The 17,370-nt window shown below is 39.4% G+C and overlaps 1 protein-coding gene across 1 annotated transcript in view; it reads left to right on the top strand.

The window, feature by feature from the left end:
* The window catches only part of LOC118811099 (MAM domain-containing glycosylphosphatidylinositol anchor protein 1), a 323,781-nt gene that overhangs the window by 177,055 nt on the left and 129,356 nt on the right, over positions 1–17,370 (top strand). Inside the window, exon 6 of the mRNA XM_036575308.1 lies at positions 3,087–3,219. Coding sequence (XP_036431201.1) covers positions 3,087–3,219 — 133 coding nt within the window. The remainder of the gene's footprint in view (positions 1–3,086; positions 3,220–17,370) is intronic.

Genomic DNA, 17,370 nt, shown 5'->3' on the forward strand with positions numbered 1-17,370 from the left:
TATATGTGTAACAATGTTTATTTTTTTGTCAGTGTAATGCACTAGGAAAAACAGCCACATTAAAACAGCTTATTAATTGAATGGCTGGTCATTGTGGGATGTGGGTTATAGTTTTTAAATAATGGATGTTTCTGCCTTTGCAGTGTAGTTGATTTGGTACAGAGTATCTTCAGATTTCACTGGTATTGGTATCAACTGTCAGAACTGTGATAATGTGACATCTCTGCTCACAATGTGCTCAGAAAAGCTTATTGTGAATAAAGCTTACTGAGGTGTCATTTCACCTGTTTGACATACAATAAATACATAAAGAAACTTGTCCTGAAATACGTCCTTTTAGGAAAAATATCCAAGAAAGCAAAATTTATGATAGCAGCTAAGGGAGCTGAAGGTCCGTTGAAACTGGAGCTTGAAAAAAGCCCCTTCAGTCTGCCTTTGTGAAAACACAAAGCATTCGGCATGTTCATAGTCTATTATTTCCGAGCATATCCTCAAATACCCATTACACAAGCCGCGTGCAGTCTCTGTAACGGAGATGTTTTATGTCTTACGGTTTGAAAGCCAATACACTCAGTTCCCTTGGTTGCCATTCTAAAGATGATGTACTTTGGTTAAGGTCTCATAGAGCAGCCAAGCTTGTTCTTAAACTGTCTGAACAATTCAGAACGTCATTGCTAAACATCAGTGCTCTCTTGTAACTGAAACAGTCAGAATCATGGAAATCATCGTTTCTTCGAAACGCAGTGAGAGATTCAGTCACACTTCCTCTATAGCGGAACATGATGTGCGCACTTACCACTAGCCTTTTAATTGAACCCTGTCGCAACAAACGTATCTTTAGAGATGCATAAAAATACAGTAGAACAGTAGTTTTGGAGCAGCCAGGATTTAAATCTTTTTGGGGTGGAGGGGTATTGCTGGTGGTGGTGGTGGTCGCAGTGTTGGGGGGGTTTGTTACAGTTTGGGACGGGGGGAGGGCGGGCACTAGCAAGCACAAAGAGACCAAGACCTTGCTGTAGTGAAGCTGATGACAACCAACTAGCCTACTTCATGACAGTTTAACTAGTAAATTAAACTACCCAACCACTGTTGAATATTAAACACAACACACCATTGCTTACCTCACATTTAAGTTGGCTCATTTCTATAACAACTGACAGCATACCGTGGCAGTTAAAGGTTAATTAACCAGAGTCCTACCTTTCACAGCACTAGATGGAAATGTCTAAGGTGAATGTCTAATTAAAGACCGCAGTTTTCTCAGTGTTTTATGATTTAGATAGAATATCTAATCAGAGTAATGTACTTCAAAACTACTTTGGTCTAGTACTACCACTCACTAACTAGGAAAGTAGCCTATATAAACCACAGCTCTCAGGTTTTTAGTGGAAAAAGCTAATGCTATGTTTACATGTTGCTCCAAAAAAAGGTCTTTTCTAGCCCTTTTTGAGTGACTTACAGTCGTATGCAGCTGTGTAATCATTGCCATGGTGATAGCATATGGTAAAATTGGTCATGATCCAAGGAGAGCTTTACTCTTTAGTCTTATTTTATATTTTAAGTCATGAGAATGCGAAACAGAGCTGCGCCTTTGCACCTGACAACCTTACATTTTGTAATATTTTCATTGGCATCGGAGAGCATTTTATTAATAATTAGAAAACTGGGGCTGATAGTGAGTTGCATAAAACATTTTAAGTGAAATTTGGACTTAAGTTTTGCCTTTACTTTATATAACTTTCCTAAATTCTTTGTTGGGGGATATTTAAGTGGACATTGAAAAAATAATCGCTATTGTAAAGAGTTTTACATTTTTTGACATTTACAAGCATTTATGCAGGGGCACTGACTTTCAAGTGAGCAGACTTAGGCCCCCAAGGCCCACCCATAACTGTGCCCTCTTTTGAAGAAGTCCTGTTTAACTCCTATTAACATAAATGTGAATACTGTACAAATATGCCATATGAATATTCCCATTCATTTGTTTGCTTGTTCGAAGCGGTAGTTTGTAACACCAAAGAAAAGTCTATGAACGTTTGACATTAGATATTATAATACATGTGAAAACAACAACTCTTAAAGGGGAAGAGTAGATAAAAGGCACTTCTTTTGCATTGTCATGAAAGGGTTAAACACCACAGGCAGTTAGTGAGTCACTGGACATGAAGCTTGGCGACTGTTTTAGAACAAAAGTCCTGCACACTAAAGTCCTGGAACAAGCAGCAAGAAGACATAGGAAATGAGTGATGAACTCATGATCTGAAAGCCATTATTAAAGTCCACTTTGCATAAAGAGAAAGAGATGGGAGGAGAACGAGCGACTTAGATGATGACTTTGTAATACATCACCCTAATGACAATGATTCATACTGCTGATGGACTCTGCAAAATGACTGATATTCATAAAACCTTTAAGAGTCTCTTTCGCTCTCTCTTTCAGATACATTGACTAGGATTTTTTTTTTCTTGGTCTTATTTTTCTTTCTCTTCCTCTGGGCCAGATGTACTCACCTGAAAATTGCAAAATGTGAAAGGTGCAGCAACAATATGAGCTCTCAGTGTGTCTAAATTTAACATTTAGTTCACAAAGGCTGTAGCTAATTGTGCAAACTATGCATACGATCATCTTATAATTGCGCTATGCCTTTTGAGACACCGGATTTAAAAATAGCAGAGAAATAGAAATACCATCAACAGGGCTGAGACAAAAAAGAAAATAGAGGTGTTAATAAATTCTTTGCCTCCAAAACACTCTACAGGGACACCATTTAAAAAAAAGGGAGTTTGGGAAATACCAAAGATGGTCAGTGCCATAGAGTCACTAGGTAATCTTCTGAGGAGTTCTAAGAGTTGAAATTTTGTTATTATGTGGAAATAGTGTTATTCCTTTGGTAAATGCTTAGGGCGTCTTTGAGGCCACTGCCTCCTCCCAGCTGCTATATCCACTGCTGTTGTTAAAAGAAGGTTCTTACTAACACAGTGTTTGAGATGCTAGTGTTATTTCACACTTGTTAAATGTGTGGTACTTTTATGCTTACGCTGTGCATTGAAACCTGATTTGTGTCTTTGTGTGTGTGTGGTTACAGGGTGAGACTAAGGTGCTAAAGCTGAAGAACCTGCGGCCTCAGGACTTTGCTAACTACACCTGTCAAGTGTCCGTACGCAATGTGTGCGACATCCCGGACAGCTCAGTCACCTTCAGTCTAACTAATGCCACCAGTGAGTTCCATTTTCTCTCTATCTTTCTTCTCTGTCACTGTCCCTCATATGGAATGGACAAGCACTGCTGGCTGATGCTGACTAACTAGCTGGCTAGCTGGCATCTTTTCTATTCTAGGCCTCATTGTTCATTTCACTGTCCTTTGGAACAAATTGCTGACCAGGCATGATGTATAGACATAAACTGACTGACATGAAATTGGTAGTTGCAGAGAACTACCAGCACTCAGCTTGGCACACGGGTGGATATGTTCACAGATAGAGATGGTGCATGGTACTTCTTCTTTACCAGTACTGAAACTGAAACTGAAACTTTGGAAGAATCTCCATATGTTTGAGAGACCGCCGGAACAATCATAGTAACAGCGATTAACAATTATATTTTCTTTTTGGTCATTTCATGTCTCTATAAAGTGTTTAATTTGGCTAATTAGCTATCTTGCTAGCTATTTATAGTTAGCTTAACATTACATAGAATCATATGCAGAATCATCGAGCAAAGCTTAAATTTTTTCTCTGCCGAATGACCTAAACCGTGTGGTCTGCGGAGGCTAGCATAAATGGTAATAGTGTTAGTGATGGCTTCCTAACTAGCTTACCCTGTCAAACTCCTTACAAAGTAATAATTGACATAATAAAATTTAATCCTAATGTATGTCTGGTTTACTGATTGATCAGGTTATAGTGCTTGGTGACATTATCTTCGCCTGGATCACAGAGATGAACCATTAGGTCTTGTTGATATCAATTTTGAGCAGGTACCAAAAACACAGAATTGGAACTTGCAGCTTTGGACAGATGGCTAATTGAATAAGCACAACTCCACCCTTCTTGTGCCAGATGTTCCAGTACTTTAAGCAGTGAAAAAATTCCCACTTGAGTTTCAGCTGTTATCAATGCCGTTTAACACTGTACTGGTTTGTAAGCTCACCAGACAAAAATGTAGTCACCTGTGACTGAAATGTACCTAAGAATGCGTAATACCTCCACAAACACGAATAACAGCTGTGATTCGATTGGCATGGACTGAACATGTTTCTGGGTGTAGGCGACATCAGTGTTCAGCCACACTTGCATCAAAGAATTGCGCATTTCGACCAGACTTCGTAGATGCCTTTCCTGGCGTCTTATTTGTTGTTCCAGGTAGTCCCACAGAATTTCAAGAGGATTTAAATCTGGGGATTTTGTGGGCCAGTCCACGCGTGTGAATGCTCCTGAATGTTCATCATGCCAATCCGTCACATTTGCAGCCTTGTGAACGTGAGATTGTCATTTCGGAATACAGGCATAGGAATATTACATTCTTGATAAGATGATGAGCAAAAGGCAAAACCTGGTTGTCCAGCAGCTCAATGTAGGCACTGAGGTTTAAATGTTCTGTCACCTCAACAAAAGGACCGATTTCTACATAATTAAAACACCCCCAGAACATCTCAGAGCTCCTCCAGTTTGAACAACACCTTGCATGCAGTCCTCATTGGAGGCTTCCTGAGGTCTACGATGAACATGACACCTAGCATCAATCACATAGAGGCAGAACCGAGATTTATCGGGCCATATTTCCAGTCATGAACAGTTCAACGTTTGTGTTTCTTCACGCACTGTAACCAGGCAGCTCTATAAGCAGAAGTGAGCAAAGGTCTTTTGCATGCCACTCTGCTCCATATGTTCATGTTATGAAGTGTTCTTTCAGAAATTGGTTGTGAAGGACTTTTGTTGACGTCTAGAAGCAATTCTTTCCTGGAAGTGAAGCATTTTTTATTCACAAGCCATGAAACACACCAGCGGTCCCTGTCCATCAGATTCATCTTTCAGCCACAATTCTGACAAGAATTTCCTATGGATTGGGTTTTTGGCCACTGCATGTAGACCCGTTTGACCGTACACTTTCATACACCTACAAATTCAGCTACTTCCTTCCCTTTGGCACGCCCAAATGCAATCACTCCTTTTTGCCAATCATTAACATCTGCTTTGCGACCCATTTTGCACACATTGAACGAGACATCACTGCATTATACCACCTCTCCTCAATCTATGAACCCCGTTGCACACCCTGCAGGTATTTATAGCCCACCTTCCGCAGGAGCCTGAAGTTACAACCACCTTAAACACCCAAGGTGACCAATTGTTTGTCCAGGGAGCCTATTAGGCTATCTATCGCATGGTAAGCTGGACACAACCATTAAGTCATTTTGGGATAGGTTTAAGGAATCTGTTTGCAAAACTGTGTTTCCCATCAGACAGATTAAATCTGACATGCAGATAGCCAACCAGAACATAACTGACAAAATCTTAACCTCTTAAATGGCCAGTATTTACCAACAGATCCAGGCTTCCATTTCACATTCTTATAACTTAAGAATAACTAAGTCAATTTTCCTTGTTTACCATGTAGTTACTAAATAATAAGCTTTAGGATATAATAAGACTGACTCTGTCCCCATAAAAATGGTACCTGGGATAGGTTACGTTTTAAGTGTACTGCATTAGTAATACTTCCCAAAGTAAACAGAGCACAAAAGATGCAATAGAACAGCTCAAGTGACAAAAAACACTTTTGTTTTGTCTCTCTTTCATTCCTTGCCGCCTCTTTTCCTTTTCTCTCTGTATAATTAATTTATCTCTGACCTAACTCTCACTTTTTCATTTCCCTTTCTGTTTCCTACTTATTATGTTTTACAGAGATGAGGGCTTGTCTGGATTGTTAATTCTCTTGCTGAGGACACGTTTATATTAAAACCACAATAGACTTGAACATTGTTGTTCTTGTTGTTGTTTCTCTGTTTTTCTCTCTGAGCCTTGTTTCTATTGATAACTGTCAGAAAAGAAGCAGCAACCCACACCTACATATGTAACCTGCACCTACATGCAGAAATTGGAAGGCTTAAAACACTCAGATCTGCTCATGTGGTCACAAATTTGTGAAAAAGGAAAATTATAGGAGCACTACAGCCTCTGAACGTTAAACTTTATTTGATGTTTACTTTTTTCATGCCACATTTTCAGTTTTGTTGTTTTCCCCAGTACAAAAAATACAGCTTCATGTCAGATGACCAGATGTAGTCTAGGTTGTAGTGGTCCATGAGGACTGTAAACAGCTCAGTTTGCCTCTACTTCTCTATTACCAGCTTCACCACCAAGAGTTCCCTATTGCCAGTGCTGCAATTACATTCAGACAGGACAGCTTCCTGCAAAAACATGCTCAAGAAACATCTTACCAAATTTATCGACATCTACTTCTGAATTCTGTATAATTGGCTGTGTGATGTCTGGAAGTTTCAAGAGAAGAACTGAAGTAAATAGTTTTTCTTTAAGGAGCAAAAGTCTGTAGAAAGTGTGTGGTCTACCTTTAATTAGGGCACTGAGAAGAGCAGCCACAATGCTGAACTGTTGAAAATCTTTTACCATTTTGACAAAAGCCACATTGCCTTAAGCTTCTGCCTCTCCATAGAGATGGTGCTCTGAGCAAAAAGGCATTTCTTGGCCTTCATATACAAAGAAGATGGCTGATTCAGTATTTGCTGGATATGAAGGATGCACTCTTCTGGGTTTACTGAGCAAGGATGCTGTCTACAATTTTTTTTCTTTTTAACCTGTAAAAGATGAGATGCGCCCTAGAATACAGAAGGGGAATGGGTGAGACCAAAAGGCATGACTACATATTCGTAATATACAGATGGAGTTGAGAAAGCCATCTTCAACTCATCTACCTTTCAAATCTGAATGCAATTATAAGGCACTATGAAGGTCAAGCTTGTGAAGTGTTTGGACCTTATCAGTTGCTGCAAGCACCATATCCTTCTAGTATACCTGAATTTGATGGTGTTTGGGCTCTGGTAATCAATGCAAGGATACAGACCACATCGTCCTTTGAGACAAAGACAAGGCGTGCATATGCTGTTGATGGGGAGTGTCTAATGATTATGTTCAGTAGGACCTCTTGGATCTATTCCTCTTCACCATGTAACATTTCTCAAATTTCGTTTTGCAAATAAGGCTTTAATTTAATCAGATTGACTGGTCCAACAATGATCTCTGGGGTTTAATACTTTAATGAAAACCGAGTTTTAATTAATTTCTCATTAATGGCTAACCAGTTTTGATCATTGTTTATAGAGATCATAAAAAACAGAAGTTAGAGGAAATAAGAAAGAGGCACAATTCCTCTTGCACATCGTCAGAGAAAATAAAAGAGAATAACACTGATCCAAGCCCTTTATAAATTAGTAATGTGGAAGATGCATGGGTATGTTTGTTTCTTTTTTGTTTCTACTGCTCTTGTCCGAATTAGTAGTATTAAGAATTCATGAAAAAAAAAAAACACTGTGCAAGCTTGTAAAAATCATGCAGAAGCGCTAAAGCTTTTTTGCAATTAGATGGCATAGTATGGTATTCCTTGCTGGTGGTGTGGAAGAGAATCATGAGGAACCCACCCTGTGGTTCCCAAACCTTCTGTCATAGTATGAAGCCTTGGGTTGCCAGTATCATAGTTATACATACCAACACATAGACACTAGTACTAGTGCTAGTAGTGCCCTGGGGAGCAAAAACACACGCTTACACAAATTGGAATTTGTTTTGCTGCGTGGCACGACTGTGCTGCGGAAAGACACCCTGGCTCTAAAAAGTAGTTTGTTTTTCTGTTGATTTTACTCTCTTTTCTCTGAGCAGTGAAAAGGCAGGGGAGAAGGAACCACAATGAGAAGGTGCACACAGGGCTTGCTGCTGGACGAGCGTATATCTCTGTATTTGTGAAAGATTGAGGGGAAAGTGTCCAGAGCTTTGAGAGTTTGTTTCTGGGAGAGGAGGCTGAAGGAGACTGTGTCTTTGGAGACTTTTTGAGTGCACGGCTGTTTTATATTACAGTCGATATGTAGCGATCTGAAACTCCAAACCGGCTGAGCAAACCAGCCATCTTTTGAAGGTCAGTCTGGAGCTGAAACACAAAATAGTTCCTTAAAAGTTGATGACCATAACTCAGTGTGCCCTTCATGTTTAAAAGAATGTTGATGCCACTGGTAGACAGAGGAGGAACTTGGCCAAAGCTTAGCCTTTCTCTATTTTTTATTTGGCATTGTTACTCAAAGAGCCATATGCTACATTTTTTATGTATTTAATTTCTTCCCAATTTCTTCCACTTGTAAAATTTGTGCACATTATCAATTGTCCAAAACCACCTTCAATTCATTCAAGATTCTGCTGCTAAGATTCTTGTCTCTTCCAAAAACTGTAACCCTGGTTCTTCAGTGGTTGCACTAGCTTTCTAATTTACTGCATGTCCAGTATAAAGTATATATATTTGTAATTATATAAATAATGAAGATTTACAAGACCTTAAATGGTCTATTGCACCCCACCCCCCCCCACCCCCATTTTGCTAACATGCTTGGCCACTACACACCTGCTCATACATACATAGGTCTGCTGGTACTAGTCTCTTTGTGGTCACTACTGTCCAATTCTCCCATCTGTAGAGGCAGATCTTTTATTGTCAGGGTATGTAAATTATGGAACTCTCTTCCTCTATCTCTTAGACTCTGCTCATCCCTGTTTCCCTGTTTGAGCTTAAAACTTTTCTTCTTCCACTTTCACTTTTCTTCCTGTCCTATAGTGACCACCCTCATGCATATTCTTTGTTCTCTATGTTTATGTTTACGTGATTTTGTTTTCTGAATTTTTGTTTTCTTGTTAGGTCTGATGAGTCTTTTTTAGTGCCTTCGTTTCAGTAGGAGAAAGGCACAGTACAAATGAAACTTTTTATGTATGTATTTACAGTTGTATGCAAAAGTCTGAGTGCTCCTTGTTAAGTTTGTTTTGTTGTCTGATGTTTTAAGTGAAAATAAGTGTACATATCCACTACAGCGAACACACTTTTGCCAATTTTAATGCATAATTACTGTTTTTTTGCTGAATTTAGTATATGGGAAAAAAAACAAATAATAAAACGTGGCCCATTTAAAAGTTATGGCACTTTAAATTTTATGTTTTGTTGAGTTTTATTTCCCCACATATGTTAAACTCAATAGAAATTGTGCACTAAAATTTGCATATTTAAGCTTGTAAAGGATGTGTTAACTTATTTTCAGTTAGAAAGTCAGCAAAACATGCAGTTTGACTGGGGGTGTTCAAAATTTTGCATTAATTTTAAAATAACAGTTCCATGCTGTGAGTGGCAAAAACCAAAAAACCCATCCACATCCACAAAGCATGTGCAAAATAAATCCCAGAATAAAGAAATTCCCAGGCACTAAATTTTAAGAAGAGTATAAAAGGCCTTTGTTGAAACATAGCAATATGTATAAAAATGTGCCAATTCATTGCGGCTTTCTTAGGCCTTCATCAGGACACAAAACAATGACATGCCAATAAACTTAATTCATTTATTTGTTTCTAAGTTAATTAATTTATTAATTATTTAAATGAGCCCTGTTCTAATTGGTTACCATATCTTATGCCTCACTTACAGAGCACTTTAGCCTGAAACACTCCTTATAACTTCAGTGTGAATGGGTGGGGCTAAACTGCAGTAGACAGTAAGTGTAAATGTATATATGTGCTGTTTGTGCAGCATAGGTTCTTTATATAAACCTTCTGAGTTGAGGTTGACCTTAACATTGTTTACATACTATATCGAACACCTTTATTTTACCAAAAAAGGAGGAAAATCAATATTTCCATGATATGGCCTTTTAAGATTTGACAGACTCACACAGTTCTATCTCTCCACATCTCGCTGCCATGGTTGCTGTGGCAGGGTGTGATATCAGAAAACAGCAGTATCATTTGCATTTCTCAATGTGCATTTAGCGTATCTTGGTTACGAGAATACAAGAAGCATCAAAAGGGGCTTATATCATTGTGGTGCTCAGAATCATGCAGACTCGCTCCCTTTTTTCCCACCACTTTGCCGTCTAAATTTTAATTGGCTGATTGCGAGTCTGCTTTGGCGGACGAGATGGAGTCATTATTATCAGATCAGAATAATGAGAAAGCAAAAAGAAACGCACAGAGAGGAGCATGTTAAATATAGGATGAAGAGACAGAGGCATGAATCCGACTGAGATGAGGAAGACGGAGAAAGACAGTGGGGAGATGTACTTTCTGACAGAAATCGTCTGAGTCGAAAGTTTGTAAACCCTTTAATGCAGAGGCTGCTAGTCTTGAAATGACTGACAGTACAATAGTAACAAATGAGAAGCAATGATAGTGGTATTGTGTATCACTGATAGATTGCAAAAGGCATGAAAGCGAACACAGTATGCACACAGGAAAGAGAGGGGGATACTGGTCTGGAGAAGGCTGGCGGTCTGTCCTGCTCCAGTGGCAGGTCGATACAGCTCTCTGACTGCACTCCATCAATACTAGACCACAGTTCCACTGCCATCAACACTACTCACATATGTACACCCTGCCGGGCTAGACATCAGTCTGCTGCTCCCACGGCCACATAGTGCAAGTTGCACACATGAAAATACACACAAACCCACCCTGCCCATGCCACACACACCTCGACAGAAGCACAGCCGCAGCAGCACACAGCTCATGCAGCTGAGTGTAAGCATGTATGCCACGAGCTTCGCCCCTGGCAGGATTCATTCCCACTGCCACTCACACACCACTCTGATGGATGACCTAGAGGCAGAGCTATGTATGTATGTATGTCACACTCCTGTCTGAGGCCAAGAGAGCATGAATTCAACACGTATGAGCACTGCTGCTGGAACAAGTGCATAAATATTTAACTTAATGTAGCATAACATTGCTGTTAAATTACTTGAATGTGAAAGCTCAGTGATTAAAAGTTAAAGTATCACTCGTATTAAAAGTATCAGCATTACAATGTTTTTAAAATAATAAGTATTTTTTATGTTTGAGAAACAAGTATTTAAAATGTTTTGAATGTTTTGGATTTAGAGTCATCTCTGCTGGAAGTGTGTAATTTGACACAACGTTTTGGGAAGTTGATTGTGCTTCTGACCCCTTCCCCAAGTGGATGAATCTAGTGATTGTGAGTGTGATCTTATAAGATATTAACTTTTTTTTTTTTAAATAAGATTCTTGTTACTTTTTACTGTACTCATGTTTAACTACATCAAACATTTATTTCCAAGATAAATGGTGCCTAAGACTTTTGCAGAGTACTGTATGTGAATTAGATTCCAAATATATATATATATATATATATACAGCAGCACTGCTGTGTCTGATCCACTCTTACCAGCACAACACACACTTATACACCACCACCATGTCAGTGTTACTACAGTGCTGAGAATGATCCACCACCCAAATAGTACCTGCTCTGTGAGGGTCCATGGGGGTCCTGACCACTGAAGAACAGGGTAAAAGGGGAGCTAACAAAGTATGCAGAGAAACAGATGGACTACAGTCTGTAACTGTAGAACTACAAAGTGCACCTATATAGTAAGTGGAGCTGATAAAATGGACAATGAGCATAGAAACAAGGATAATGTTATGCCTGATCGGTGTATATATATATAAAATATATAAGACTGATTGAGGGAGGAGGAGAGAACTCTGAGAACTTAGGCTGGAGTTCTGGACAGCTTCTGTCTGTAGCTAGAATGCCAGATGCCCCCTTCATAGCTGTAGTAGGACTGAAGTAGGACTGAGGTAGGACTGAGGAACAGGGAGGCGATGGGGTGGCAGTGGGGATTGCAAACCCTTCATCATGGGAACGGAATGTAAGGATGTGAATTCATAGGGCATTAGATTGAAAGAAGGAGGGGTTTCAGCCATGCTCCTCCCCCCAAACTTCAGTTACAACATAACTACATTATATCTTCATCAGTATAATGTTGCTTTTGATATGATGTATGACATCGTCCGAAAAACTCCCATGAAATCCGACCCGATGCCTCTGACTTTATACTTGAATTACAAAAATGAAGCTATTTTATGTATGAGCTACAGGCATTTAAGCACTAAAATGTACTTGAGTAACAGAAATGAAAATATATTTGCATATAAACTATAGGTATTTAGGTGCATATATCAAATATATAGGTAGTTGTATTAATAAGCTGCAAGTATTTAATTAGTCAATGTCAAATATAAAGGTATATTTATGTAGAAGCGACAGTTAAGTACTTAAATGTCAAAAATAAAAATAATTTTTATGAGATACAAATATTTAAGTACAAAAATGCACTTGAATATCAAACTGTAACACAGGATGAATTTGAGAGCAAGCAGAATACAAGTGTAAGTGGGTTTCATTAAGATCCATGAAGAGAAAACAGAACACAAAGAAATCAAGGGAAAAAAATACAAAGAGAGCAACAAGACAAGAAGTGAACATTTAGAAAACTGGACAACACTTAGAAACTACACAAATAAACAATCTAGCAGAGCAAATAGGGCTACAAGGAGCAAACAATGTCAAGCAAAGCGCAGGACTAAGACATGACGTATAAATACTGAGACAAATAAACAATAAACACCTGAGAAGAATAACAGGGCAGGGCTACAGACTAGACACAAGTGAACACAGTGTTATCTGATATTGTTTCTCATTTATCGCTCAGTGAACCACACTGAGAAACTCTAATCAGAAGTGTCAGATTAACACACACATTTGTGTCGAAGTAGAAGAATGGATTTGTTTTCTTTAGTCAATTTAGTCACTAAATCAAACTGAAAAACTTCAAGCCTAGTGCCATAAAATGTAAATTAAATAAATTAATTGCAACAACCCATGTAATTATTTGTAAATAGTACAGAAAAAATGACAGTAGTGAGCATAGAATTCAGAAGGTTAAGTGAACTGTTCCTAGAAATGATGTCCTGACATTCCCATGAGTTCTGACATTCCCAAGGAACATGTTACAGGCATAATTTTCTATTTTTATGTCATAGTACATTTTTGATAATACGGTTAGACACTGGTACAGTAATACAATATATGTTTATGCCCGTGCAGGCTTGCTGGAGGGTGTTTGTTTGTGTGTGTGTGTGTGTGTGTGTGTGTGTGTGTGTGTGTGTGTATCTGTGTGAATGTGCATGTGTGTGTGTCTGTGCTTTGATATATTAGTAGGTATGTGTAAGAGGGATATAGAGGTATTTTTCTCATCTGTCCTTGTGGCATGAATGACTTCAGGATTAGATTCTTCTTCAAGTAGGTCAGGGCCCAGGCAGCCAGACACACACACACACACACACACACACGCACACACACACACAAAGGCACAGATTGATTGATTTTTATATAATAATCCTCACATTGGTTTGAGGCTCGCTCTGCCTGTCAGAGATGCTACACTAAATCCTCCTTTCGCAAATAACAGGACCATAAAACCCTGCTCAGGATTCCCTTTTGTGCTCCCCCCACCCTCACACACACACACACACACGTGCAACTGTGTGTGAGAAAACATAGGATGCCATTCAGAAAATCAGGTTTTTTGTATGACAGCTATCAAAAAAAAAGGAAGTAAATGTCACTGGTCAGTATTGGTGAGAATACTGACAACAAGTGCTCTTAAAAAGTAAGGAAGAGTGCTGTACGGAGTTCTTTTTACAGTTTACCAGTAAGTTTTGAAAAGAATTGGGCCTGTAATAGATGATATAGCAGTGTCATTGCCATAGAAGCACCCAGCCATGTATATGCTACCCATAGCTAAGGTAATGTATAGGTTCTGTTTTCCTAGATCTATATTTCCAAGCCAAGAACTGTTTCAAAATCTTTATTATTTAGAGTTTACTGATCCTGAAACCAGCATGGTGACACAGTGGGTAGTGCCTCACAGCAAGAAGGGTTCAATTCCTGGTCAGGCGACCAGGGTCCTTTCTGTGTGGAGTTTGCATGTTCTCCCTGTGTCTGCATAGGTTTCTTCCAGGTGTCCAGGTGCTTCAGTTTCCTCACACAGTCCAAAGACATGCAGTTAGGCTGATTGGGCACGATAAATTGCCCCAGTTGTGAGTATGTGTGAATGTATATATATAACTGGCAACCTGTCCGCCCAGTCACTGCTGGGATGGGCTCCAGCACTGTTGGGATGGGCTCCAGCACCCTGTCCAGCAAACTGTCCAGCTATCTTTACGTTTGAAACAGGCGTGTTGCAGCACTTTTTCAGATAAGAATGCAGTCAGCAAGCTTTAATGAAACCCCTAACACTTAGATTGTTTAGGTGTCTTGCTAGTGATCTTGCAAGATAAAAAGTCCATTTGAAACGAGGTGATCAATGACTGGGTCAAATACTGTCCTCTTTAGTTTGCAGTGTGCACTCAGTAACATGGAGTGTTTGGATGTTTGCAAATAAAATAGAGAGCTATGGCAGCTGACGATGTATTATCATGACTCTTTCTGCCTGGACATCATGATGTAACTTTTGAGGAAAAGTTTCCTGCCTGAGATGCTAGAAAAGCAGTTATTGCTGAGCTAAAGCTTAAAGCAGAGCAAAGTAAGTCTGGATTTTCATTTATATTATATTTTCTAGCCTATACTAGCACATTAGCACATACTGAGACATATTTACAGCCAAGATGGTAAAACGTTACTTCAATAAAATGGACATAAAATATTGTGGCTCCCAAGGTGGTTTAATTTTTGTTGAAAGGACAAAATGGCTCTTCTTAACATTTGGGTTTCCAACCCCTGCCTTAGGATCCCATAGGCCCCCCAGTCCAAAAAAAATAAGAAATAATGCCCCAGCCCTTGAAAATTACTTGAACACTGAACATGGAACATTGACATAACATAACATGCCATTAACATACAGCAGATGTCATAGACAGTAATGAGTTGTCTTAACAGATTTTGTTCAGTAATCATGATACCATTACCAGATATTCATGAAAGATGTCATAATATTTGATGTTATGATAGCTTATGTCACATGCTGATTTTTTGCTGTGTACTTTAATGGGGCATCATGACATCAAACACTGCGACATATGACAATTAATGGTAGCAGGAACATGACACTGTTATATTACTGGACAGAATCTGTCATGACAGCTCATGCCAGCATGTGACATCTTCCATGACATGTCTACGGCTTAGCTTATCAAAGCTATGTAGCAGGGTTCGAAGAGAGTATTACCAAAATGCCGTGCAATTTGCTTGATTAATCATTATTATTATGTCTCAAACAAGTTAATGCTGTTAAGGCTGTCTGCTCTACCCATTAGCATCTAATGTTAGCCTAGATGCTTACATTAGACAACCTATTTAAGATATTACAGTAATAAATGATGAATATGTCATGTTGCAAGTTGTGAAGCATCCGTTTGAAAATGGTTGTAATGCGTGAGCTGCATAATGAATGAGAGGGAGATAAATAGAGGTCAGTTCTGTATGAGCAGTGATGAAGGAAGCTAACTGGAGAAGTATCTTGAGTTGTGGCTGTACAACCATGTCAGTATCTATGGTCTTCCTACAAAGTCTTGAAAATGTACCAAAACAAACACACAGACACACACACAAACACAAATAGAGCTCACTGGTTGGCTGGTCACAGACACATACTCCATCGTCCAGTCTATTTACGTGTAACAAAGAGACAGATGAGGGGTGAACGAAGAAAGAAGAGGCAGAGGTGAGCATTCTTTTCCATCAGATGGATGCCTGAATGGTGGACCCTGCTGTACATTACCTTTAGCACGGGCCATTCGCCATATCCCCTTCTTCACGTCACTGGCTTCGTATGACCTATCAAGCCATCTCATAAATGTCTTGATTTAAAGCTTCTCGTGGAAATGTATAGGAGTGCCTGAACGTTGGGCTGTATCTGCTATTGATCAGAAGGCTTCTCATTATGCCAGCATACTGCTGCCATCCTTTACCTTCAATACACCCTCCACTGACTACTAATACACCATCAAATGTAATGAGAATGAATGGGCAAGCGAGCGTGCACGTGCGTGCATGTATACACAACATTTCCCCTTGGGAAAAGGACATTTACCTCTTTAGCTGTTTAAGGATTCAGCTCCAAAAATGGACTCTTGCTCTTATGTAAAGCACATAAATAAAAAGGATTTTAGAAAAAAAAGGTCCATGCATATTGAAACAGAGATGGAACGATAAATATGCATGCGAATAGTTAATGTATGCAAACTCGAAGAGTGACAGCACATCTGACTTTGACAAAGGGGCCAGCAGAAAAGTAGGTGGAGGAAAAAAAAAAAGAAAAAAAAAAATAGAGAAAGGTCCTCACGTTCGCCGGCAACGCGCTGCAATTTATTCAATAGTGCTAATTGAGACAGGCGTCGTTAAAATCGGCGGCGATAAATTGCTTTAATGATGCTGTTGTCGTGTCTAACATTGCTGAGTACTAATTACTTTCTATCTGTTGCCGGGCACCACACGGCTGCGCAGAGCCTCGTTAATCCTGGATGTTGTCTTTGTCAGCATGTGCTTTCGTCTGGGTGTCTGTGTGTATTTAACGCTGTCACTGAGCGAATGTGATTGAAGGATGGGCCACTGTAGTGGCTGAATGATCGCAGGACAGACTCAGGTTTATGAGAACAGCGAGTGTGATGAATACGTTTGGATTATTAGTGTTTCAGATGCTCTTCCTTGACCTTACCATAGCTGACCATATTGCTGAGCTTATTATTCCTGTTATTTTTCCAACCACGTTCATTTATAATTACTTTCAGCATACGTTAGGTGATGTTACAGAATGGATGACCGAACTTCGTCAGAGATGCATGTCGGGGGGTTCACTCCTGTGGTTTCCATGGTTTCAGTTTAGTAAGCTTGCCATGCCTGTACTCTCGGTCATTTTTTTTTTTCTTTCATTGGTTTGCTTTCTTTTGATTGTCTATTTAAAGACTGGGTTGCACCTTTTGCTCTTTTGCTCAGCTCACTTTGCCTTGAGGCTTGTTCTCCACGTGTCTTGGTGTATTCAGTGGTGGTGCTCAGCCTTCTTAGCATAATACGCTCGAAGCGTCCTGAAAGGTTCTTGGCTTGGACATGTCATTGTACACATATTTTACTCAGTTTAATAAAATATACATGAATTCAGCTTTTTTAGTGTGTTTTACGCTGACATTTACTCCTCTGTGAAGAAAAGATCATTGGCTGGGTGTTGTGTATGCTATTGACAACTGCTCTCATTGGCCACATCAATGGGAGCAAAGTAGTGGGTGTGGCCATTATGCAGTGGTGGAGAGCTCCAA

This window comes from Colossoma macropomum, unplaced genomic scaffold, assembly GCF_904425465.1.
Source record: "Colossoma macropomum unplaced genomic scaffold, Colossoma_macropomum, whole genome shotgun sequence".
In the NCBI taxonomy this organism is placed as follows: Eukaryota; Metazoa; Chordata; class Actinopteri; order Characiformes; family Serrasalmidae; genus Colossoma; species Colossoma macropomum.